The 26,857-nt window shown below is 37.5% G+C and overlaps 1 protein-coding gene across 4 annotated transcripts in view; it reads right to left on the reverse strand.

Annotated features, from left to right (window-relative positions):
- ADK (adenosine kinase) overlaps positions 1-26,857 on the reverse strand; it is a 486,415-nt gene that overhangs the window by 16,572 nt on the left and 442,986 nt on the right. For all 4 annotated transcript variants that reach the window (XM_060034751.1, XM_060034754.1, XM_060034753.1 and 1 more), the window contains one exon: positions 15,522-15,608. In XM_060034751.1, coding sequence (XP_059890734.1) covers positions 15,522-15,608 — 87 coding nt within the window. The remainder of the gene's footprint in view (positions 1-15,521; positions 15,609-26,857) is intronic.

The following is a 26,857-nucleotide window of genomic DNA, read 5'->3' on the forward strand; positions in this document are numbered from 1 at the left end:
CAAGAGGGTTCCCTTTTCTCCACACCCTCTCCAGCATTTATTGTTTGTAGATTTTTTGATGATGGCCATTGTGATCGGTGTGAGGTGATATCTCACTGTAGTTTGGATTTGCATTTCTCTAATGATTAGTGATGTTGAGCATCCTTTCATGTGTTTGTTGGCAATCTGTATATCTTCTTTGGAGAAATGTCTATTTAGGTCTTCTGCACATTTTCGGATTGGGTTGTATGTTTTTTTGATACTGAGCTGCATGAGCTGCTTGTATATTTTGGAGATTAATCCTTTGTCAGTTGCTTCGTTAGCAAATATTTTCTCCCATTCTGAGAGTTGTCTTTTCGTCTTGTTTATGGTTTCCTTTGCTGTGCAAAAGCTTTTAAGTTTCATTAGGTCCCATTTGTTTATTTTTGTTTTTATTTCCATTTCTCTAGGAGGTGGGTCAAATAGGATCTTGCTGTGATTTATGTCATAGAGTGTTCTGCCTATGTTTTCCTCTAAGAGTTTGATAGTGTCTGGCCTTACATTTAGGTCTTTAATCCATTTTGAGTTTATTTTTGTGTATGGTGTTAGGGAGTGTTCTAATTTCATTCTTTTACCTGTAGCTGTGCAGTTTTCCCAGCACCACTTATTCAAGAGGATTTCTTTTCTCCACTGTATATTCTTGCCTCCTTTATCAAAGATAAGGTGACCATATGTGCATGGGTTTATCTCTAGGCTTTCTATCCTGTTCCATTGATCTATATTTGTGTTAAAAAAAATTCCTAATACTTAAAAGTAAAAACCGCTCAAAACATAAAAGTATACGCCTTATATCCCATACTCACTTATCTATTTCATTGCTTGGTGAACCTACTATATTTTATGTTTGTTGTCTTCAGAAAGCTACATGATTCACTTCAGACACTTTTGGTAATCTTCACGGTTTTGGTTCAGATCCTTGAGGACTGGGTCAATGATCTAATGAACCATTTGCATTCCAGATTGCTATAATACTATGCTTTCCCTACTGTCTTCATCCCTCATCCCACCCCAACTTATTCATTTAATTTATCAATGTTCTTTATACAAGAGTAATATCGAACTACACACTGTACAGTAGTGACAAGTTAATTACATAGTTATTAAGAGATAATGTGGGAGTAGTAACATAAGTTATCATGTAATTACCTTTGTTCTCAGAGGCATTACCATGTAATTAAAGCAAACCTGATATAATATTTTACAGTAACTAAGAGTGCTGAATTCTATATTCTCCCTGTCCTTTTCCCTGTAAAAAATTTGCTGTCATTTCTGGATCAATCTGATTTTTCAGTTCTTTGTTCATTCTCCACCTTTCTTAGATATCTACACTTTAGTGATGATTTTATGGGCTGTCTTAGACTGGTCTGCTATACCTTCTAAACCAATGGTTACCAGATATATGCTGCCACACGGCACATGAGACAGTAAGTTTAAAGGCGGTACTTTTTTTTTTTTAAAAGGAATTTTGCCTTTATTTGTTTGTTTGTTTATGGCTGTGTTGGCTCTTCGTTTCTGGTGAGGGCTTTCTCTAGTTGCTACAAGTAGGGGCCACTCCTCATCGCGGTGCACGGGCCTCTCACTATCACGGCCTCTCTTGTTGCGGAGCACAGGCTCCAGACGCGCAGGTTCAGTAATTGTGGCTCACGGGGCTGTTGTGGTGCGCGGGCTTCTCATCGTGGTGACTTCTCTTGTTGTGGAGCACAGGCTCTAGGTGCGCGGGCTTCAGTAGTTGTGACACGCAGGCTCATTAGTTGTGGCTCAAGGTCCTGGAGCGCAGGCTCAGTAGTTGTGGCACATGGGCTTAGGTGCTCCGTGGCATGTGGGATCTTCCCAGACCAGGCCTCGAACCCGTGTCCCCTGCATTGGCAGGCAGATTCTCAACCACTGTGCCACCAGGGAAGCCCTGTACGTTTTTTTTAAAGCCTGTATTATTATTATTATTACCTGTGCCTACTTTAAGAGACAGAATAAGATATAAATTAAAATGCTGACTAATCTGAATCCTCAATTTACTAGACTTATGTCACTACCACTATGACACTTGTATACATATACAAATTTGTATAAGAAGCAAATGAAAATAAAGTAAAAACCTAGAACGCTATCAAAAGTATTTTGATTTATTCAATTAACCAACATTTATTGAATGCCTACCATCACTAGGTACTGTGCTAGACACCAAAGGATTCAAAGATGGATAAAACATAGTGTTAATCCTTGAGGATTTTATAGTTTTAGGAGAAAAAGCCACATAAATACTTTAAAAATAATCCTGGCAGAAGTGTGGAGCATGAATTTACTAGGAAAGAGACTGGTGGCAGAGAGATCACATAGGAGTCTACTGGAATATTCTAGAAGCATTTCTCAAAGTGTGGTCCCTGCACTAGCAGCTTTAGTGTGACCTAAGCCCCACCCTAGACCTATCGAATCAGAAACTCTGAGGATAGGACCCAGCAATTTATCTTTTAACAAGTCCTCTAGGTGATTCTGATGCATGCTCAAGTTTGAGAACCATTGTTCTAGAGTGACAGATAATAAGGATAGGATGGGGAATAAATAGTGATTTGATGTGGGTGCTGATGAAATTTAAAAAATTAAGAACAATTCTGTGGCTTAAAGCTTAGGAAACTATGTGGAAAATGAAACATGGTGTATGTCCCAGGCTCAGTTCATGTCACGTGCTCTTCACCAGAGTCTCACTGCTTTTCCTGTGAAGGAGCTACATTTTACCCCACTCCCAGTAAGAAACAGCAGTAAAGATTCTAGGTAGGACATGACAAGGGTGCTGTTATTTGAGGCACTGGACATTCCACTGGGCAAATCGAATCTAGAGATCTACTGGATAACTTCAACACGTTCTATGAAATCTTGCCAGGAGCCTCTGACCTGTATGCTATTGTCTATTAACAACAGGACCTGATGTTCAGGATTATGATCTTGAGAATCAGTTTTCATATTCATACTACAGGTATTAAGGGAAATAGATATTAAATGCTGCCTGCTTCCTTTCCTAACACGTGTTCTCTCCACATCTACCTCCATTTTAAATAACGATAAAGAAAAGGTAGCTGTGATCGGTCTGTCACTGGATTATTCACATATACATTCTAGCATAGTTTAATGTTAAGTCAAGGTGACCTGATACGAAAGTATGGCCTAACTTGCTATTTCCTGACTCACTCCCTTTCTGACAAAATCCCTCAATAACCAAGTTCTTAGATATACTGACTAGAATGGTTTCTATCTCATGGTAGGAGGTAAGTTTGTCTGTAGCTATGCATGTGATTAATTGACTTATTCATTCATACAATGAAAATTTACTATCTACTCTATGCCAGGCACTGTGGTGGGTCCTGAGGATACATTGGAGAATAAGACACATAGTGCCCCTGCTCTCTTGAAGCTTATATTTTAATGGGGGAGATTTTTAAAGAAGTAATAAGTTAGTAATTAAGATAATAAAAAAGTAAATAAGATAATTCCAGAGAATGTTAAGTCCTATTAAGGAAAATGACTGTGTGTAGCAGTACAGAATAGTGAAGGGACCCATGTTAGATAGGATGGGTAGAGAACACTTCTAAGTTTAGACTGAGGATGGGGAAGACATAGCCATGTAGAGTACGGAAGAGCATATTAGGCAAAGGGAACTCCACGTGCAAAGTGTCTAAGGCCTTAAAGAAGACCAGCATAGCCACTGCACGCAAGCAAAGATGAAAGTGGCGTGAAATACAGATTCAGAGATAGCAGATCATATAGATTCTTTTAGGCCACTATAGGAGTTTAGACTTTTAGTCTAAGTGCAACTAGAAGCCACTGAAGGGTTGTAAACCGGGGAGTGAAATAATTTGATTTCTCCTTCAAGTGAGTACTTTGGCTACTCTGTAGGAAAATGGAATAGAAAGCAAAAAAGACTGAAAGTATGGAGCTCAGTTAGGAAGCTACTGTAGTAAGTAAAAAACAGGCCTAAGTTAAAGTGGCAGAAAAGAAAAAGCAGAAAAATGGATGGATTTGAGATAAGATATGAGATATATCCTTAAAATTGAGTCAAAAGAACTCACTGAAGGTTTGGACAGAAGGAAAGGAAGGTATTAAGAATGATTCCTAGGTTTCCAGCTTAAGATATAAGCTGTTTGATGTTCCCTGTATTGTGTGATAGATGGATCATACTGTAGGGAACATTTTCAGAACTCTAAGTATGAGAAAAAGGGCAAAGACAAATGATGCAAACATACATGTGTACAGAGCCCACCCATCCATTACCCTTTTAAGAAAAACTGCCTCACCTCCAGCATTGTTGAGGGGGTCAGCTGATGTATTTGGAGCATGTAAATCAACCCTTACTGCTAACTGGACCAAGGCCAGGGCATCTGACCCCAGATGTTCTTCCAGTATCCTATTTATGAATGGCACAAAAAGTGAATTGAGCTAACCTACTGTTCTCTTTCAGGAGCCAGAATGGAAAGCAAAGAAGGACCAGAAAGACCAGGAAGGAAGAAGCAGACATGCAATGCAGCTGAGTGACATTAATGTGTAAGCAATGGAGTGAAGATCCATGAATATCTGCTGTTGAGGTCTCTAGAACTGATGGAATCTAGAACCATCATCTGGCTCCACGCTCAGTAAAAACCTGTCCAGTTTTGGTTCTTGCTTGAGATTCCTTTTATGACAGGTAACACATATGAAACCTTACTATGTGTCAGGTACTGTTCCTTTATAAACATTATTTCATTCAGCTTTTACTGTAACCCAAATGAGATAGGTATTTTATCCTCATTTTTATAGATGAGAAAACTGAGGCTCAGAGATGTCAAATAACTTGTCCATAATCACACAATGCCAGAACAAGGACTCAAATCCATGTCTTTTGACCCATTGTCTTAAGCACTGTGTTATAATGTCTCCCTTAATGCTTATGTGCTTCCTTAAAAAAAATTCCTTATTCTGAGCCAGATGAAATGGGTTTCTGTTCCTTTGACCAAAGGAATCAGATGAAATAGTGCCTTAAAGCCAAAGTATGGCTGCCCTACTAGATCCTGCACCCCTGCCCCTGCTTCCATGACAATGAGCTCCCTCACATAGTTGTCATTCTTAAGAAAACTGAATAGAACAAAATAAAGTACTGTATTGTGGGGATTTTGAAATGCACATATATAACACAGAATGATACATTATAATCATAAATCTATATTGTTTCTTTTTCCTCTGTCTTTGAATACTTCAATATAGAATAGAGATCGAAATACACTGTGAAAAACCAATTTCTTCCTCTACCTTCTGAAAAATTAAAAGAAGGAGCTCTGGTTGTGTCCACTTAGGTAACAAAATTTTACAACCTGCTACTCCAAGGCTTAAAGGCTTAACTCAGGGTAGAATTTGGCTTATAACTATGTAGCATTTCAAAGGTAAAGAAAACTCCCCATCACTTTTCACTGTCCTTTCTGATAGAGTCTGTTACTCCTAGGCTTTTGAATTGTTCATCCCTCATCATTTTTATGAGTTATTTAGGCAAGCTGGGGCAGTAGTGCAAGAAAGCATGAGTTTACTGTAAGGCACTGAATAAATGATTGTAGATATGGGAAGAAGACTAATTTTAAATATAATGGTAAAAGTTATTTTTATTAAATTTTCAGTTTTGTGTTCATCATCCTAGGTGATGTATTTCAACTGTGGTGTTTTTCTAGTCATTTGCAAGACAGCAGGTAGAGTGTTTATATGAATACCTTTCATCAAATTTAATACCTAATACAGTTTCTCTAGAAGGTAAGCAACTTCTCAATCTGACCTGTGTCTTTTCCACAGTTGTGCAATCAACTTTTACCTTTAAGATGATGACTAACTTACAGCGGGCTAGAATATTTTAGATTCTTCTCTAATGAAGGAAGGTATTAAGAAAACAGGGGTGGCATTGACAGTTTTATGTGTCTAGGTCATTTAGGTTAAACATTTAAACCTAAATGTTTAATAAAGATGCTAACTGGGTATTTTTTCCTTTATAAGATGTGTTTTAAATATTTTATAATTGCTTTATCACTTCCTTAAAATTGAGTTTTCAGAAAAACCGTGTACTTCTGCTGATATGAGTATAGATCACTGTCTCTTTACATTGTGTTCTAGTGTTAGCCTAATTACTAGAATGAGAAAAAGTCTGAAAAACCTTTAGCCATTAAATTCATATATTTAACAAGTTACAACCTTGAAATCTTGCTCTACCTGAAAGTGCCATTAAAAGTGCTTGACTATTATTACTAGAGAAAATTTTTAATAAAAGCTAATTAAGCTATGAAACTCCCAAATGGTTAACTGATTTTAGGGGCTAAATTTCTGGTACTTCTAATTATCCTCTGATGGCTTTACTTAGTGTTTCACAACCATGACAGACGACAATGAAAAACCGCAGTGAAATTCATCCACCCTGACACTGTGCTAAGCACCAGCTTCTCCCTCTCCCAGTAAAATCAATACTCTGTTTGAGTAAACACGTTTACAGCTTTATTAGGATGTCTTGCTTGTTCTGTAACAGCTACTTGAAGCTGTGGTAACAAATCGACTCAACTCAGTTAAACCTAGAGAGCTGGGTAAGAGGCCCATCGATAAGGCTGTTATAAAAATAAACTGCAGGAGATCAGAAAGCTGGAGCAAACAGTCTGGTAAATGTCAATATTTTCCCTTACAGAGGATGACAAAAACAGTGAGATTATGTGGAAAGTCTTTTTTTCCCCCTTAAAAATGTCTCTTGTTTCAACTGGATAAAGCATTTCTACTTTTTGTGTACAACTCTTCTGAATGAAATTTTTGCTTCTTAATGCCCATGTGCATCTGGAACAGGAAGCTGATGTAAATACTTGGTATTTCTCCTACCATTTCAGATTCTTTATTTTCCTTTGTATAAAGAGGCTTATTTTGGTCTTCACTGACTTTATAAAATGACCTTATTCAAGTTATCTGGAATAACCTTGGTGGCTTAGTCTTACCTTCTTTTTATTAATGAAACAAAATTTCTGTCATCCACATTTGGGAGGTCATTTCAACACAGTGTTCACTCTTGCTATAATACTGGTGAGACCTGATGTTGTACCTTCCAAATTAGGCCTTTCAAATTAATGCATTTAACAAGAGCAAACAGTGTTAGCAGCTATAGTCAGGCTACTTAACCTCCTGACGAGTGGTAGTACATAAAAATGTCTGCTACCTATTAGGAGCAAGCTTCCACAGTGGCTACAGCTCTACCAAACAAGAACTCACATACCCTCTTTTAGATGTTTACAGGTTGCTCAAAGAACTAACATATGGCAGGAAATTCCCACTTCAGTTTGGCTGGCTTAGACTACCCAGATGTGACAAAGTAATGGTTTCCCCCTGCTGAAAAAGGCTCAGATGTAAACTTTTTTTCCTTTCATCTTTTATGTAGTTTAGTTAGTAAAATTTTATTTTGTTTTGACTTCATATTGACTACCAACTAGTCATGAACTTAAGTAACAACTTGTGACTCATATGTTAGAAAACACAGATTTTTCTGGAAAAAGGAAATCAACAAACATTAAATTTTGAAATAACTTAAAAAGCTACTGTGCCCATCAGGGTAAGGTCTGACCTAGCAGGTATTTGCATAATGAAAACCAAAGCCTAAATGGTGTCAGATGGTGTAGTGACTGACATGCACAGGAAGTCAATTCAGAGCAAAGGTTCCTTCACGACAGCTAAGCACAATACATCCTCCCACACAAAGTGAGCAACTGGGTATAATATATAGGCAGTGGTCAGCGCTATAACAGTGAGGATAACTTATCTGCTCTTCCTGGTGTATGAAAATGGAAACTTGTCAAATTGTATTAACGTGGCGTGGGATATTGCATTTGAATTAAAAAAAAAAAAAATCCCAAACCAAAAAAACCTTTCTGTGCCCCTAATTCAGGAAAGAAGCTCCTGAAGAGTACTAAGCAGTATGTTTTACTTGTATGGATAAGGTGCCCTTGCACCCCAACCCCTTTCAAAATACTGCTTTAAAGATCATTCCTAGGGGCTTCCCTGGTGGCGCAGTGGTTGAGAGTCCGCCTGCCGATGTGGGGGACACAGGTTCGTGCCCCCGCGGAGCGGCTGGGACCGTGAGCCATGGCCGCTGAGCCTGCGCGTCCGGAGCCTGTGCTCCGCAACGGGAGAGGCCACAACAGTGAGAGGCCCGTGTACCGCAGGAAAAAAAAAAAAAGATCATTCCTCCTTATGGAACAAAAATGTTAGAATCTGAATTTTAAACCTAATGTGTGATCTCTTGATGTGGTTCCCAAAATAAAAGTTTAGCATATGCTTCTGTTTATTGTTAAAGTTAAACATCTTGGATACCCACATACCAAAACAACTATATCAAAGGCTTCTATCCATTTGGGGTATCAACTCTTGACCTATGTATTTCCAAAAGGCCTATATAACAGACTACTTAACTGACAATTTTCATTTGGGTTATGAACACATGTAATCACTGGATCATGAATTAATGAGCCATGAGATCTGGCTTCTAGTATTGCATATTTACAATTAACTCCCTTTCCTCATCCATCAAATGGGGGCTTTTTAATAGACCATCTTAGGTTTTCATACCTAACATCAATTCATTCAAGAGAGCTGCTTTTTATGAGCAACCAGATAAAATGCGGATAGGGTCAAATGGGGATTTGTTTAATCTCATTTCATTCTGATTCAGATAAAACCTCATTTGAACATAGTTTCACTATTGAAAGTTTGAAAACCTGAAAACCAGAAACGTGATTTTAAAAAATACTCCCTTTCAGCATTAACATTTTAAGCAATATAATTAAAAACAAAAAGACTTACCAGGACAAAGTCATAGCTGCTGGAGTGTTAGAATAAGGAGATGACAGTAAGCTTATTTATACCCTAATTCATAAGCAAGATAACTAATTTTGTTACTATTTAACTCAATTCAAAAACCTGTATTTGATCAACTGACAATTTCTCACAGCAGGGTGGTTCTAAAATTCAAAGAGCACTTGATGACAGAAACTGGTTTTAATTTTCCGTTTATTTCATGGGATAGAAATAAAACATACATATCTTAATTTTATAAAATGTCAATGTAAACTGGATAATTAAATGAAAAATAAATTAAGATCTTGTGTTCATACCCCAGGTTTGGGAACTCATATCTGAAGTGAGAATAGCTGTAAATTTAGTAATCGCATTGATAATTTTTGTTTTATTCAGACCCCTGTTTATAGTAAATAGCCATATAACATCAGAGGTTACACTTCATACAAATTTTCATACAGTTTGGGAAGTTGTTTGTAATAACTTATGCACCATTGGTTAAGACTTCTGCTAGGTCACAAGGTTGGCCAGGCTATGCATCAGTACTACCGACATGTGATTTCATTTATTTTGATTATATTAATTACAAAACCAATAAAGGCACATTGTAACAAATTCAAACATCTATGAGACAAGATTTTAAATTGAATACACTCAGCTTTACGAAAACTTACTCTATTGCTCCTACCTTTTTTTCATTTTGCTACTGACTGATGAAATCTCTGCTAAGTCATAGATTGGCCCCAGTCTACAGACTAGTGTTTAGAAAAAGCACTTAGGCTATTTTTCCTCACTTGGAGGGGAAGACAAGAGGATACTAATGGAATGGAGTATAACAAAATGATCAGAGGTAAGAACTTGGGGGTCAAACTTTGAGTTTGAATCCTGGTTTTCACTGTGACCTTGGGCAAATTACTTAATCTCTTGAACCTCTGAGACCAGAGGAACTGTCCAGTTGAGCCTAGGCCCAGCTGCCAATTCACAGATTTGTGGAGTTAAATAAATGGTTGTTGTTTTAGGTCACTAAGTTTTGAGGGTGGTGTGTTATGCAGCAAAACCTAACTGATACAATTTTACCTACCTTATCTGACAGATAAGGTAGGTAAAATTGACCAAATCCATGTAAGAGCAGCTTGGACTGCTATTGGATTCAAGTGAGTTCCATTTGACTCACAAATATCATAGGCCAGGAAACTGATATACATATATTTGTCATATCACAATTCTAACAAAATTAACTTCAGATATTTTGCTTGTGACATTTCTTCTGGCCCTCTGCTACTAAATGAAATCTTATAAATACCAACATTGTTTTCTTAGAATAAGCATTTCTTAATAATCATCAAATATAGGAGATGTAAGGTTCATATTTAAGTTTCAGGGTCTGATAGCCTCCATGGCTCAGACTGTCTCTGGATTATCCAAATCTCCAGAAGACAAAGTCCTTTGAATTCCATTATCTATTTACAATTGCTTCTAGATGGAGGCCATCCAGGATACAAGATCTTTGAGGGAACATTACTATTTGTGAAAAATTCCAGACTTTATCCTAAAATCATCCTGTATCCCATGTCAATGAAAGTTATTTCTCATTTCTGTCATGGCTCGAGGATCATCTTTACCTCTTTAGACCCACAAAGGCTTAAATAATCTTAGGCAAGACTCCTGAAATTTGGTCCTGGTCCAACGTCAACTTATCAAAATCTCTGGATGTGAAACATCAGAGTAGCATGTCATGAAGCATCCTAAGACTGTGCAAGGTGTGAATCTCTCTTCCCTTTCCCCCTATGTGAACTTGAGCTGCTGTCTCTGGTGTATTTCAAATTCTTAATGACCAAGTCAATCCCATACCTCATTTGATGGTTTTAAGGGAAACTGTTTAAGAAATCAAACACCAAAGATGTCCTGCTAGAGGTAAAAGACAGGGAAAGGGATCGCTGTTGCTGTGGGATGGGGTAGGAGTGTGCAGCAATCATCTTGGTTACCATCCACAAGTAAATCTTCTGCATACAGTGGGTCATATGAAGGTTTCATTTTTGGGTGAAGAAGTGTGAGAAATGATATATTCAACACTCACCAAGTTATTTTCTAGTCCTCTGAGTTGACAGCAAAGGAAGGGGTTGGTGCAGAAAAAAAAATCAGAAGAATTCTACACCACTTCTTTGTACAGCACAATGAAGCAGCAGTTAAGAAGAACGGGAGAGTAAGTTACAAATGTTTGGGAATAAAAAGCAAGGTGAGAATAGAAAATGTAAACATAACTTAGAGATTCCCTATGCTTCTCTGAAGTATAGACAGGTGCTACTTGAAAAGGAAGTAATATCCTTGCTCTGGTAACTTAAATCTTTTTTTTTAAACAAAAAGTCTTTTCTGAACATGAATTAGAAAGTGAAATTAATGCTCCTTTTTATTAGATGGGAAATAGGATAATTATTTATACTGTGATTGCTAAGTGGCTTTAAAAGTTATTTTCATATTGTAGGTAATATCGTTTAGGATAATACATTTTCCCTGATAAAGCTGTCATGAGAAATTTGAAAATAAAAGTATTAAAGGCAGCACAGTTACTTTACTATCATTCAAATAAACTATTCTAAGCTATATATGGCTCTTAACATTTAATGAAGCTTTTTTAAACCTAAGAATGTTGGTCCTTGGGTAAGGTCTCTAGTCTTTTTTCTGAGAGTTAGATGTACGTGCCTGGGTATAATCTGTCAAAGGTGTACTCACTTTTAGTCTAAAGATGATTTGTAGGTCTAGTTCATATTCCTATAGCTGCCATAAAACATACAACTAAATCATGTTAGATTAACACAGGCTGGTATTGACAGCCCACTGGGAACATATTGATTAGGTCCCCTTTCATGTTATTTGTTATGATTTTTCTTCTCAGTTTCATTTACTGGGAAGACACAGGGGAAGAGATTTCACAGGGAACAATGACAGTGCCTGTCACAAAATGTTCTCAATGTTTCCATTTGTTACTATGGCAGTGACAAAGAGGGTTCCAAATGAAAAGGCAGACCTGCTGTGACAAAGCACAGCAGGACAACAGGAAGAAATTTTCAACTGACCTGGGAAATTAGGAAATCATACTTAGAGATTATAGAATTGTCTCCATTTCCAAGGGTACAATCGTGGCGCTTTGGCTTTTGAGGGAGAATGTGAAAAGGGTAGTTCCATCAGGGCTGGCTAGTGACAAGTAAAGGGCAGACATTAGAAAGTGTTTAAGATCTCCAAATAGAACAAGGAGGTATACTTGTGGAGGCTAGAGGAATTTGTCACTGTTACCAAACCCTCAAGATGGAACTATGAATTTAATTTATGTTCCTTTGGGGTACTCATTTTAAAATTATACATGAAAATCTATGATGTAGTCATGTATCTCTTATGTGGCTAATGAGAACGCATGGCACTCTGGTATTGGGATATGTAATATCAGCACACGGTAGGTGAAGTCATGGTTTATCTAAGAACTTGAAATTGGGACTGGAATATAGTTATGCAAAGTCACAAAAGAAAGAGGTGCTTGTAAGCCAGCAAAACTTGAAAGTAATAGGAGGAATATATTAAGCACCTAAAGATAAAATGTGTCAATCAGAAAGGAGACACATTAATCAGGCAATCAAGCAAAGAAAAAGAAACTACATAGTAAATGCAAAAGTTGCCATCATTGCCTCTCCATTCATGATCAAGGTAGAGGAGTATACTTCAAAAGATAGAGTATTTCCAATCCTACTAGAAAGCCTTCCCCTGGTGTAGAGATGGGAGTAGGGGATTTTAGCCAATGGATTTTTGAGTATTTCCAACTAACCAGAACATCTCTATTGTAAGATGGATGTATCAGCCTAGTGCTATTAAACAGTTGATTCATATAACTCCCTGTATTCAGATTCCATGCTGACCAAGCGAGTTTATGATCTGGCTTTCTGTATCTCTGTAGTGCAATCAATTCTACTGCTTAGCAGAAACTCCTGGTTCAAACTCACCTGGGATTAAGTCCTTCGATTCTCTTCCCTTTCACTTTCTTTTCTGCAACAATCTTACCCCAGAGTCCTAAGAATCCTATTGTGTAACAAAACCTCCTGTTCAATAAATGAAGTCATCTATTCAGTCAATAGGAACATTCTCTCTGGCAAAACCAGCTTTTGTTAGTAAGGCGGGTCTGTGGTTCTGAGTCCTAATGATGAGATTTCCCTAAAAGTTTAGAGAAGCAGTACAGTTCAGACTGCCTGGGTCTGAATCCTGGCTCTGCTACTTTCTAGCTACGAGAATTTGGGAAAGTTATCTAACCCCTCTGTGTCTCAGTTTTCTCATCAGTAAAATGGGGTTAAAAATAACCTACTTCAAGGAGCTTTTATGAACATTAAACGAGTTAATATATGTAAAGTGCCTAAGATATCAATTGGCTAGTAGGTGCTGCGTAAATGTTATCTATGCTATTACTATATAGCTTGATGTACATAGACAGAATGTGCTGAACATGCCAGCATAAGTATTCCTTGTTAAAATGACATTAGAGTATTCATCTCACTGCATGACTCAGTCTTTCAGGATCTGAATATCCTGGGAACCGATGAGAGTAGGGTTAAAACGAGAAAAATGGCTACTTAATTGAGGTTTTACCAGTAAAGTTCTGCCTAGTTTCAGCTTGACTTCCACTTTCTCTATACTGATTTCAACAGTGCGTAGTGAAATCCAGGGTATGATGAAAGTGAATAAAGTGAGGAGGCTGCCAACATATTACAAAAGGGGTTGGCAAACCATAGCCTGAGAGCCAAATCCAGCCCATTCTCTGTTTTTGTACAGCTGGAGAGCGAAGAAAGGTTTTTACATTTTTAGAGTACTGCAAAAAACCAAAGACAAAACAAAAAGCAAGCAAGAAAACAAGAAGAATATGCAGTATACGGCTTGCAAAGCCTAACGTATTCACTGTCTGGTCCTTTAGGAAAAAAGGTTCGCAGATCGCTGTTCCACACTCTTTCCTTTTTACTTACCTCACTGTACCCCAAGAATAAGTATATAAATGAGTCTGGGTAACCAGAGTGAGATAAGAAAGAGGCCGAAAATCCTGTAACAAAGAGTCCAAGGGCTTTGATGATATAGTTCATTTATCACTCTAACTGTAATACAAATGGCTAGCCACCTGTTCCTATTTTAGTATCCTAAGAATGACTTCCCTCTTCCTCAAAAAGTCTATATATTCCTACCTCGTAGTGGAAGCATTATAGGTAGTTAGGGGTCTATAAAGGAATCTGTTGTTGCAAGGCCAGGAAGCCCCAGGCCTCAGGCCCAGGAGCAGTGCCTAATTAGGTCACCATCGTATCTATGACAGCCTCAGGATGTACCCAACTAAATAGCAAAGAAAGAGAATACTTACTGTTTTAAGTATTTTAAAGTGCTTAAATAACACACACACACATTATAAATTTAAAAGTTTCTGTACTAGATTCCTAGTTTAACCAATTTCTAAACAGGAAATCAATAGTGTCTCCTTAATGTATTACAGAATTTGGCCCAATTCTGCATAAGGTATTTTTAGGCTACATGGGTTTACAGCTCTGAAGCGGTATGGAATAGGAAAAACAGCTGCAAAATAATCAGTGATGAAGCCTTTCAGAGCAAAGGAATAAAAGATACGTGCGTGACAGTAAAGTAGAACATTATTTGTTGTATGTACTCTTTCCAAAAAAAGATGGCATGGGGCATGCTACCAGTCTAATGGTAAACAGCTCATTTAAGACTAGGCATGAAAAGTTTCAAAGAAGGAAACATGAAAAATTTATGCTAGTGAACATTAAAAGAATATAAATATTTTAAGTAACATTAAGTTCAAACCATTATACAACCTTAAATAAGTTTCCCATAATTCAACTTATCTTCCAAGGAAAGGAAGACAAGGGTCAGCTCCATTCGCCTTTTCTTCCTTGTCTCGCTTGATGTTATGAGAAATAAAGGTCAGGAGGGACTCTTCTGGGCTATCACTCAGGAGTCTAAAGCTTTCTAGAGATCTTAACCTAGCTTAACTACACTTGGCTAGAAGGAGTTCAGACATATGAAAAGAACTTTTGAATCCGATTTTAGATCAATCTAAGTTATCAAGCCAAAACTCTTCCAATTGTCTTGATCTTATTTTTGACTACTCACTCCAAAAATGATTTAGTTTTTATAAACTGTACCAGTTCTTATTGAACCTTAATGAGATAAAAATTTAACCCTTCCTGGTACAATAAACATCCAACTATTGTGTTAGAAACAGATGTTTTAACTAAAGGATATAATCCAAAGACATCATCCTTAGCTATTAGCGTACTATTAATATTCACAATGTGTTTTAAAGAACAACAATTTGTTAACATTTAAGCCTGAAGGGCTATGAATATACTATGTACTGTCTTGATGCAGCTTGTTTATGCAATATTCTGACAGACACAATTAATCTTGTGAAAATGACTGGGATATAGCGTAACAGTAAATTATCTTTAAGCCCAAAATACATATTTTCCTGTAGTAATATACCCTCATAACACAATGATAGTAGCATATGGAAAAAACATCAGGAATTAATTATTTAAAAGTAGAAATTAAAAGTTACTATATTCATAAATCTTGGCTATGTGGCAGAGACAGGGTTAAAGGAAATGTTTAACTTGTAAGTAAGTATGAAATAAATGAGTCCGTACCTCCAACAAATGCATCTCCAGCTCCATTGGTATCAACAATTTCTTTCTGGTCTTGATCCAAGACAGCAAAAGCGGTGACTTCACTTTCTGCAATTAGAGCCAAAGAAAGGCAGACTGACTTCTCTTTGTAAACACTCAATATACAAACTCACCCAGGAAAGCTTGAAGCTCCTACATCAGCCAAAGAGAGAGACAGAACATGAAGCCCATATTCTGTACATGAGCACTTGGGAACCAAGGTGAAAAGCCATCTGTAAGCAATGCTTTTTGGTATTTTCAGCACACAGATGTTGTATGTGTTTTGTTAACAGTTATACTTAGGTAGTTCACATTTTTGAGGAACAACTGTAAATGGTAGCAGTACCTTTTTGGACAGTAAAAATACTTGAACAGAAACTATGAGCTAAAGGAAGTATTAAGTACTAGATCATGGATCTCTAATAAAGCATCAAGCCTGGCTACATTCCTGGCAATGAAATCTTGGATATAGTTAAAGAGCTGTAAATTTAAAAACTACAAATAATGAGTCTTGAGTGTTCCTCTATAGAAAATCACAATGGCACAAAAAAAATATAACTACTATTCTGAATAATACTTGATGCCAATGTCAAGGATTACTGATATTAGTTGGCTTATTACGGATAACTTAATCTGGTTACTTTTTACAACGGAGTCACTATTTCCTCCAAACTATCAGTCAAATAACAAAAGGGAAAGCTACCACTGAATGCATGGGCAGAACAAAATGGACAGTGCAATGAGCTCTTCTCTTACAGCAGTCTGGACTTGGTTCTTTTGACTACAGAGTAACCTAATACACTACTTTAAACTTGGCACATGACAGTGGAATGGCATTACAGTAGTCTCCGTTATCCAGTTTTGCTTTTTGCAGTTTCAGTTACCCGCGGTCAGCTAAAGTCTGAAAATATTATGTGGAAAACTCCAGAAATAAACAATTCATACGTTTTAAGTTCCACACCATTCTGAATACCGTCCCAATCCATACTGCCCTGGATATGAATCATCCCTACGTATGCCGCCTGTAAGTCACTCAAGTAGCCGCCTTGGTTATCAGATTGACTGTCACTGTACTGCAGTGCTTGTGTTCAAGTAACCTTTATTTTACTTACTAATGGTCCCAAAGCACAAGAGTAGTGATGCTGGAGATTTGGATATGCCAAAGAGAGGCCATAAAGTGCTTCCTTTAAGTGAAAAGGTGCAAGTTCCTGACTTAATGAGGAAAGAAAAAAATATTATATGTTGAGGTTGCTAAGATAGATCTACAGTAAGAACGAAGCTTCTATCTGTGAAATTGTGAAGAAGGAAAAAGAAATTTGTGTTAGATTTGATGTTGCACCTTAAACTGCAAAAGTTATGGCCAGAGTACGTGACAAGTGCTTAACTAAGATGGAAAAGGCATTAAGTTTTGGGGTGGAGGACATGAACAGAAGATTTATTCCTATTGATGGCAACGTGCTGCGCCAGAAAACACTGAGCCTATAGGAACACTTCAGCCAGGGATCCCCTGAAACAAGTGACAGCCAAGCCATTTACTGTGAGTAAAGGATGGTTACAGATTCAGTAAAAGATCTGGACTGAAAAATATAAAAATTATTGGAGAGGCTGTGTCTGCTGATGAAGAAGCTACTGCCACATTTCTGGCAGTGCTGAAGGAGTTGATTAAGGAGATAGCATACCATCCAAAGCAAGTCTTCAGTGGTGATGAAACTGGGCTCTTCTGGAAGAAGATGTCCAATAGAAGCTACATTCATAAAAGTGCAAAGGAGGCACCAGGGCATAAAACATGGAAGGACAGATGAACGTTGGTACTATGTGGCAACACTGCAGGGCATATGATAAAGCCAGGCGTAGTGTTCAGGGTGAAGAACCCATGTGCTCTCAAAAACAAACCCAAAAATTATCAGAAAGCATGGGTGACAGTTATCTCATTTATGGGATGCTTCCACCAATGCTTCATCCCAGAAGTGAAAAAATATTTGGAAGAAGAAAGGGTGGAATTTGAAGTTCTATTAGTAACAGATAACGTACCTGGTCATCCTGAATTGTTACAAACGTGAAAATGTTGAGGTTGGAATTTTATCTCCAAATACAACTTCACTGCTTCACCCCTTTTACAAGGACATCATTCAGTTTGTCCAGGTCACATACACCCACCCTGTATTTGATCATATTTGATCAGCAATTGATGCAGACTCTAATCTGGACACAATGCAGTGCTAGAAATCATTCATTATTACTGACACAATAACATTCATCAAAGCTGCAGTGGATGAATTAAAACCAGAAATTGTAAAGGCCTGCAGTCATGAATTATTTTAAAGGCTTCCTGGGGATCAGTGGAGAAGTTAGGAAAATCATTCACACAGTAAGAAGGATTTGCCAACATGCTTGATGAAGAAGAACACATCAATGACCATGGAGAAATGTTAACAAATGAGAAAGTGGAAGAACTTCTTGAGTCATTTACAGAGGAAGAGAAAGATGATGAAGAAGAAAGTGGAGTAGAACCAGCAACTCGGACACTACCAAAATTTGCTGAAGTGTTTCAAATTGCACAGACTTTAAAGGACAAAATTAGGGAATAAGATCCTTGGATGGAATGCAGCATTAAAGTCACCCTTATAATCACTGAAGGATTCAACCTCTGTAGCAAAACACTGATGAGTTAAAAAGAGACAACTTCCAATTACAATGTTCTTCCAAAAGGTTTCAGTGAAACAAATAAACAAACACAAACGAAAACCCTTCAGCTATTGAGGATGCCCAACCATGGACATCATCTGCTGCTGATATCCAGCCATCGACATCATCATGGCTTGATGATTCTCCTTCTGACGTTATCATCAGAAGGTCAATGTTAGCCTAATGATACATCACAATATCTGTGTCATTCACCTCACCTCATTTCATCACACAGGCATTGTATCATATCCTATCATCATCATAAGGGTGAGTACAGTACAATAAGATAATTTGAGAGAGAGAGACCACATTCACAAATTTTTTTTTTTTTTGGCCATGCCGCGTGGTATGCAGGTTCTTATTTCCCCAACCAGGGATGGAAACCTGGTCCCCTGCGGTGGAAGCGTGGAGTCCTAACCACTGGACCGCCAGGCAATTCCCATCACATAATTTTTATTACAGTATATTATTGTAATTGTTATATTTTATTATTATTCATTGTTGTTAATCTCTTACTATGCCTAATTTATAAATTAAACTTTATCATAGGTATGTATGTACAGAAGAAAAACAACATAGTATATATAGGGTCTGGTACTATCCACAGTGTCAGGAACCCAATGGGGGTTTTGGAACGAACCCCTGCAGGTAAGGGAGACTACCGTATCTGTGATGAAATTTGGCCTAGAGGACATTTGTAAAAGACTGAATAGTGCTTTTCATTGGTGTCTGGAACTTCTGAAACTACAAATTTGCATCCTTTATGGGGACAAATGTGGCCAAAGCGCTATAAACTTCAATCTCATCTAAGATCAAGAAGGAGAGAAAAGGAAATCTTGGAAATTTTAAGGTCTTAATAAAGAACCTAAGACTCTCAAAAAGCATGTTCTGTTTGCCTTTTGCTACCTGCTACTAATGGATACTTTCAACAAGAGATAAACAAAGTGATGATAATGAAAAAAAGATCCTCCTGGAAAGATTGATATTCAAGAAGAGGACTCATTCACTTAGTGATGTCTTTTGACTGTAGATGCTAAGAAGATTCCATATTAGAAGTACCTGTTTAAACTCTTTAAGTACTACCTTTCCACACTTTGTAACACCAGACCTACATGAAGTTGACAAGATTTTGATTAATTGGAAGTTAAGGCATAAACATCCAGGATTAAATTTTCTAGGGAGTATGCAGTACAGACTGCTATGCAGGCCAAAAAAAAAAAAAAAAAGATATAAGCAGACTTTATTAGAAATAATTAGGAAAGGAAAGGGCTACAGTCTGGTTTAGGGAAAGGTCTGTACCATAAATATTTATAAAGAAATATGATTTTATTACTTCCAAGTACAAGTCATACTATAAAGGGAATTAACAACTATAAACTAAGAACAAACAGGCATTAAACAAGTAAAATGAGCTAAGTTAATGACACCATTACCATTTATAATAAGGTTATATTATGTAATAATATAACACATCTATAAAACATTTTAGGTAATATAAGAATTAATTCCTGGATTACAGATTAAAATAATCACATATAAATGATAAGTAAGCTGCAATTAGATATAATTCCTTGAGTTCTTTGTTTAAGAAAGTTATTGACTTTTGATTGGATAAATCTTTATTTATGAATAAAACCTAATTCACAATGGAAGAGTTTATCTGAATTTTGTTCTTAAGAATCATGACTTTTTGTTTAAATTAGCAAAAATTCTAAATGAATGCAGCTTTACTACACTTTTTTCTGGATATATGTGTAGATCCTTGAAATCCTTTACCCTTAGGTGTCATATGAAGTTCAATTTCCTGAAACATAAAGTAGAAATATTTTCCACTTTTTGTACTTATTAATTCAAATAAGTATATAAGAATATTAAGAATGTAAAAAGAGCTGTCATAAATTGGTACACAGTCCAGGCTCTATTATCTTTTGCATCTAGAGAGCTATATTATGAGAACTTCTTTCAAAATAATAACGCTGAAAATTTGCAAGATCTTGAATGGTGTTCCAAATCATTGAAAAGGGATTAAACAAAGTTCAATAATATTCAAGTTCACTTATATTTTTGGTACATTCTTATTTTGAAATACAATGATCTAAGCTGGTTTACAGAGTTATTAAAAAAACTCCCACAAAGTAAGTAAATGGTATTCACCAGCATGACCCATTCCATAGCCTTCTAGTCAATTTATTGTATGAACATACAAAGTACCTAACTAAATCTTAAGACACACTTATAGGCATGGGCATTATTCAGCCAATGAGGCCCAAGACACTCACATCACTGTTACTGGGATCTTGTTTTCTTGGGTGTGAAATGGGACTGGAGTAGCTGTGGGAACAAGTAGCAAAAATAGCTTTTTGCCTTAGTTATAGAAAAATGACACTTAGTTCTGATCAAGTACTTCTACTCAAGAGCTTAAGATAAGTAAGTGCCATTGTCTCTTCCCAAATTCTTTATAAAGTGAGAAGGAAAAGGATTGGGAATAATTATTATTCCTATTTTCCAGACTTCTACAACAGCACAAAATCATGAGTTTCCCCAAGCAGACAGGAAACAAACACTAACAATTCAGCTGATAACAGATTTGCTTAGTGTCATTTATTGGATAAGACCCTCACGGCATCTTCACTCAGAACAATGAAATTTAATGTACTTAAAGTACAAAATAATAAAAATCAAACAGTCTCTGGACAGTTTATACAAACAGGTAATTCACTCTTCACTCTACTGTGACATAAGCCTTACTACCCAGTCTCTTAAGAGGCCAGTCTGGCTAGAATCAACTATAATGTTAAGTCGTTTATAGTAGAGATGGTTAGTTCATACAAATGCCACAATATCTAACTGAAAAATAATAATAAAAAATCCACTCATTCAATGCCAAACAATTAGACTAAATGTTCCGGTAGCTTTACTGCTACCAAATTAACTATATATTTTAGTACTGTATACACACACAGAGTCAAGATAATTAATATCCTTAGGAAATTCTGTTCAAGGTATATTAAAGTGCCATGTGTTGTCACTGTCTTACTGATGTCACCTCTAAATTGTAGTGAAGATATAACTGAAGAAGATACAAAGCAGGATGAGAAGCAGATAGCCAAGTGTTTTTCAGCCTCAAGGTAGACTGTAGTCACCACCTCTACCACTGCCTCTGATGAGCATTACCAGCCATGGAAAAAAACAGAAAACTGATGGCAAAAACTTCACCAGAAAGTGACAAGTAGGACCGTTTAAAAGCCAGAACTCCTGGGCTTCCCTGGTGGCGCAGTGGTTGAGAGTCCGCCTGCCAATGCAGGGGACACGGGTTCGTGCCCCGGTCCGGGAAGATCCCACATGCCGCGGAGTGGCTGGGCCCGTGAGCCATGGCCGCTGAGCCTGCGCGTCCAGAGCCTGTGCTCCGCAATGGGAGAGGCCACAACAGTGAGAAGTCCGCGTATCACAAAAAAAAAAACCCCAGAACTCCTAAGATTCTGAAAAGTGGCTCCTGCACCTTGATCTCTTATAATGAGGTATTTCCAGGGTATTAATGTTTTTGTTTGCTTCTTTTTTCTTTTTTTAATTTATTTATTTTTGGCTGCATTGGGTCTTTGTTGCTGTGTGTGGGCTTTCTCTAGTTGTGGCGAGCGGGGGCTACTCTTCATTGCGGTGCACAAGCTTCTCATTGAAGTGGCTTCTCTTGTTGCAGAGCACGGGGTCCAGGCGCGCGGGCTCAGGAGTTGTGGCTCGCAGGCTCTAGAGCGCAGGCTCAGTCGTTGTGGTGCACGGGCTTAGTTGCTCCGCAGCATGAGGGATCTTCCTGGAACAGGGCTTGAACCCATATCCCCCGCATTGGCAGGCGGATTCTTAACCACTGAGCTACCAGGGAAGCCCTGCTTGTTTTTTATTAACCTTTTTTTGGGGGGATAATTTTAAACAAGCAGAAAAGTTTAAAGAAAAATACAGAGAATTCCCATATAACGTTTATCCAGATTTACCAGTTTTTCATTTTGCCATAATTTATCAGTCCTCCTGTATATACATACATATTTATTCTTTCAAGCCATTTGAGCTTAAGTTGCATATATCATGTCCTTTACTCCTTAATAATTTATTTAATTTGGTGTATTTCCTAAGAACAAACATATTCGTTTAGGTAACCATCGTATAGTTGACAAATTTAAAAACTTAATATTGTTATTTCATCTAATCTATACTCCATATTCCAATTTTGTTAATTGTCCTAATGTCTTTTATAGCAATTTTTTTCATCCAGTACAGGATGCAGTCCAGAACCACATACTGCTTTTAGTTGTGCTTGTTTTTTAAAAAAATTTAACCTTTTAACTTTTACTACAGGTAATGCATAACTATAGTCCCCAAATATAAATATGTGAAAATATATGGTACAACCACCCTTCTCTTATCTCTCCCATTCATTCAGTTTCTAGTCCCACTATTTTTCAATCTGGTTATTACTGCTATTGCTTTCCTGTATATCCTTTCACAATTTCTCTATGCACATATAAGCAAAACATTCTTACTTTTCTCCTTTTTATTTTAAACAACAAAAAAAATATCATACTATATGCATGCTGTTCTGGACGATGTTTTTTCATTTGGAGATCTTTTTATATTGGTAAACAGAGAATGTCATTGTTTTTCATGACTGTGTAATAGTCCACTGTATGGACATACTATAATTTACTTAAGTAGTCCTTTATTGATTAACTTTTAGGTTGTTTTCAATCTTCTGTTATCACAAACAATGTTTCAAAGCACTAATGCTTTTATTTTAAGTAGACTCTAAATTTAATTATTTTACTTAATAGCCAAGTTAAGAATATCATTCCTACTTTATACTGGGAACTGACACAAGGAAATTAAGTTGTTATGCAAACAGCATGAAATATGCCTGTGTCACAGAATAGGGAAAAAAAAGAGAATCCAGGAAATGCTTTTTCTTTTCATTGGATACACATATCAGGATATGAGCAAAGACACCCTGCTCAGACTGCCCTAATAAACAGGATAATGAAACAGATGACAAATTCTGCTAATAATAGAGATTTATAGAACAATCCTAATTAACAAGGACTTTTGGGGGAAATGAAGAGCTCTGGGTTAATTTAATTTTCTGGTTAACTAAAGAAAAAGCAGAAAGTCTTTTTAGTTGGAAATCTTTCTAAATGTACTAATATAATAACATACCATGACATCCTTGCTTTAATTAGTTTATTGAATTCAATGAAAATTTTCTTTGATAATAGAGAATCCTACAGCACATGTTAATGTCATTATTCTGAACATCAGTTCTTATTGTAGTTCCAAAAGTATAAGTGCTTTCATGAAAGGCAGAATAAATGGAATGATGGCAAGTAAACCGGATTAGGACTCAAAAGACCCACAGTTTGAGTCTGGTTTTTGTTCAGCTACTTTATTCAACAAATACTTATTAAGAGCTTATCATGTGTCAGGACCTCTGTCAGGGAAGGAGAATACAGATGTGAATAGGACAAACAAAAACCCTGCTCTCACAGGATCTACATTCTAGTGAGGATAGATAATATATAACTAATACAAAAATGAAGAAGATAATTTGAGATAACAATAAATGCCATGAAGGAAATAAAACAGATGATAAATTATGACTGGGGAGGAGGGTTAATTTAGATGGGTGTTACTTCCTCACTGAGGAGGTGATGTTTGAATTGAGACTTCAATAGCAAGAAGGAGCCAGCCATGTGAAGATCCAGGGGTGGAATATTCAAGTGCAGAGGACCTGGGCTAGCAACAAGCTTTGTGAGCTAGGCCTGTTCAAGGTTAAGAAGGCCACTGTAACTAGAGTACAGTGAGTATGTGGAGATCAAATTTGTGTGTGTGTGTGTGGGTGGGGTGTCGGGGGGAAGAGCTGGTAGAATTTCATTCTATTTAATAAAAAGGGAAACCACTGGACGGTTTCAAAGAGAGGAGTGACACGATCCCATTTTCAAAAGAGATTGTTCTGGCAGCCTTATAGAGAATGGACTGAATGGTGGGAGTTGGGAACGGAGTCTAAGATGCTACTTACCAAGAGACCTTATGCAAGTCACAGTGTAACTTAAACTCTATTTTGCTGCTCAGAAAATGATGATAATTCTTGCTTTAGCTATTTTCAGTGACTATTATATGGATTAAGCATAAATATTAATAAAAGCACCCTGTCAAATATAAAGCCCTATACAATTCTATAAGGTGTTTTTAGGAGCTTATTATCTTTTTTAAAATTTAATTTAATTTAATTTATTTTATTTTTGGCTGCACTGGGTCTTTGCTGCTGCACGCAGGCTTTCTCTAGTTGCAGTGAGCGGGGGCTACTCTTTGTTGCGGGTGCGGGCTTCTCATTGTGATGGCTTCTCTTGTTGCAGAGCACAGGCCCTATGCGTGCGGGCTTCAGTAGTTGCAGCACACGGGCTCAGCAGTTGTGGCTCGTGGGCTCTAGAGTGCAGGCTCAGTAGTTGTGGCACACAGGCTTAGTTGCTCCGTGGCATGTGGGATCTTCCCGGACCAGGGCTCAAACCTGTGTCCCCTGCACTGGCAGGCGGATTCTTAACCATTGCTCCACCAGGGAAGCCCAGGAGCTTATTATCTTCAATCAGGCAATAAGTACTTGTTGAACACTCACTATGAGCTCTTAATTTTCTGCTAGATCCTTTGGAAGCAGATAAAGGAGAATTATTAAGACATGGTCTGTCTTCTCAAGGAACTTAAGAATCTAGTTGGAAAGAGAAATCTAGCATATGTGGAAGAATTTGTGAAATATTAACAATGTAATATTTATAGCTGCAACAGGAGCTCAAAGGAGGAAAGGAACAATGTGAGTTTAATTAACTGGTGATGGTTTCATGGAGAAGATTGAACTTAAAGCTGGGTTTTGATGTGGATAGTGAAAAGGAGAGGAAAAGAAAGATATATATCCCAGGAGGCATAGAGAAAGAAGGATGTTTAAATGTCAGGTAAGGCCAGAAATAACGCAAGATGGGTGGGGTCCAGCCATCTCTAGGAAGGCCTTGAAAGCCCGACAAATGTTTGGACTTGATACATGAGGCAAATGGGATGCAACTGCAGTTTCTGAGCAAAAAGCGATATTCAAATACTTACTATGAGCCAGGTACTGCACCAAGTGCTCTATATACTTTATCTCATGTATTCTCACTGCAATCACATTAGTTAGGTGTTATTGACCTGATTATATAAATGAAGACATTGAAGCTCACGGAGGCTGTCAACTACCCAGGGTCCCAAAGCAAAGTAGGACTTTGGGACAAAAAGAATGAGAGAGAAGTAAAATATAATTCCAAAGCTGCCATTTGAGCAATGTTGCCACCATTTTTTCCAGAAAAAAGGTGATAATGGAAAAAAACAGATTTTGATTGAACAGTATGTAACAGTTTACTGACATTTAAATTCCCCTTTTAAGCCCTGTACTGATAACTAAATTTGACTAAATTAAGTAAATTAATACTCCATAAAGAACAGAGGCAGTATAACATTGTGCTTAAGAATATGAACAAGACTCTTGGGTTCATATTCCCGATTACTAGTAAATTCCGATTTACTAGCTCATAACCAAGTTAAACTCTCTATGCCTCAATTTGTCATGTGTAAGATGGGGGCAAAAATTGTAATTATCTCATAGAGTTTTTGCAAACATTAAGTCAGTTAATACATGTAAAGCACGTAGGACAAAGGTTGGCACGTAGTAAGCATTTAATGAATAAATGGACAAGAATATTATTAATCTTAAAATAAGACTTCTGGGTATAGGCGACCAGGTCTTACTTAAAACTGCTCCTTCTGAAGGCATGTTTTTTTTTTTTTTAATAAATTAATTAATTTATTTATTTTTGGTTGCGTTGGGTCTTTGTTGCTGTGCGTGGGCTTTCTCTAGTTGTGGTGAGCGGGGGCTACTCTTTGTTTCAGTGTGTGGGTTTCTCATTGTGGTGGCTTCTCTTGTTGTGGAGCATAGGCTCTAGGTGTGCGGGCTTCAGTATTTGTGGCCATGCAGGTTCAGTAGTTGTGGCTCGCAGGCTCTAGAGCACAGGCTCAGTAGTTGTGGCACACGGGCTTAGGTGCTCCGCGGCATGTGGGATCTTCCTGGACCAGGGCTCGAACCCATGTCTCCCGCATTGGCTGGCGGATTCTTAACCACTATGCCACCAGGGAAGCCCGTTTTTTAAAAAATTAATTAATTTTATTTAGTTATTTTTGGCTACGTTGAGTCTTCATTGTTGCATGCTGGCTTTCTCTAGTTGCGGCGAGCGGGAGCTACTCGTTGCGGTACGCAGGCTTCTCATTGAGGTGGCTTCTCTTGTGGAGCACGGGCTCTAGGTGCGCAAGCTTCAGTAGTTGCAGCATGCGGGCTCAGTAGTTGTGGCTCGCAGGTTCTAGAGCGCAGGCTCAGTAGTTGTGGCACACAGGCTTAGTTACTCTGCAGCAAAGCAGGATCTTCCTGGACCAGGGCTCAAACCCGTGTCCCCTGAACTGGCAGGCAGATTCTTATCCACTGTGCCACCAGGGAAGTCCCAACAATAAAGATTTTTAAAATGGATATGCATGTACAAAGTTGTTCTCTATTATTAAAGATTAAGCTATTGATGCCACTACTT

This window comes from Delphinus delphis, chromosome 16 (genome assembly GCF_949987515.2).
Source record: "Delphinus delphis chromosome 16, mDelDel1.2, whole genome shotgun sequence".
Lineage (NCBI taxonomy): Eukaryota > Metazoa > Chordata > Mammalia > Artiodactyla > Delphinidae > Delphinus > Delphinus delphis.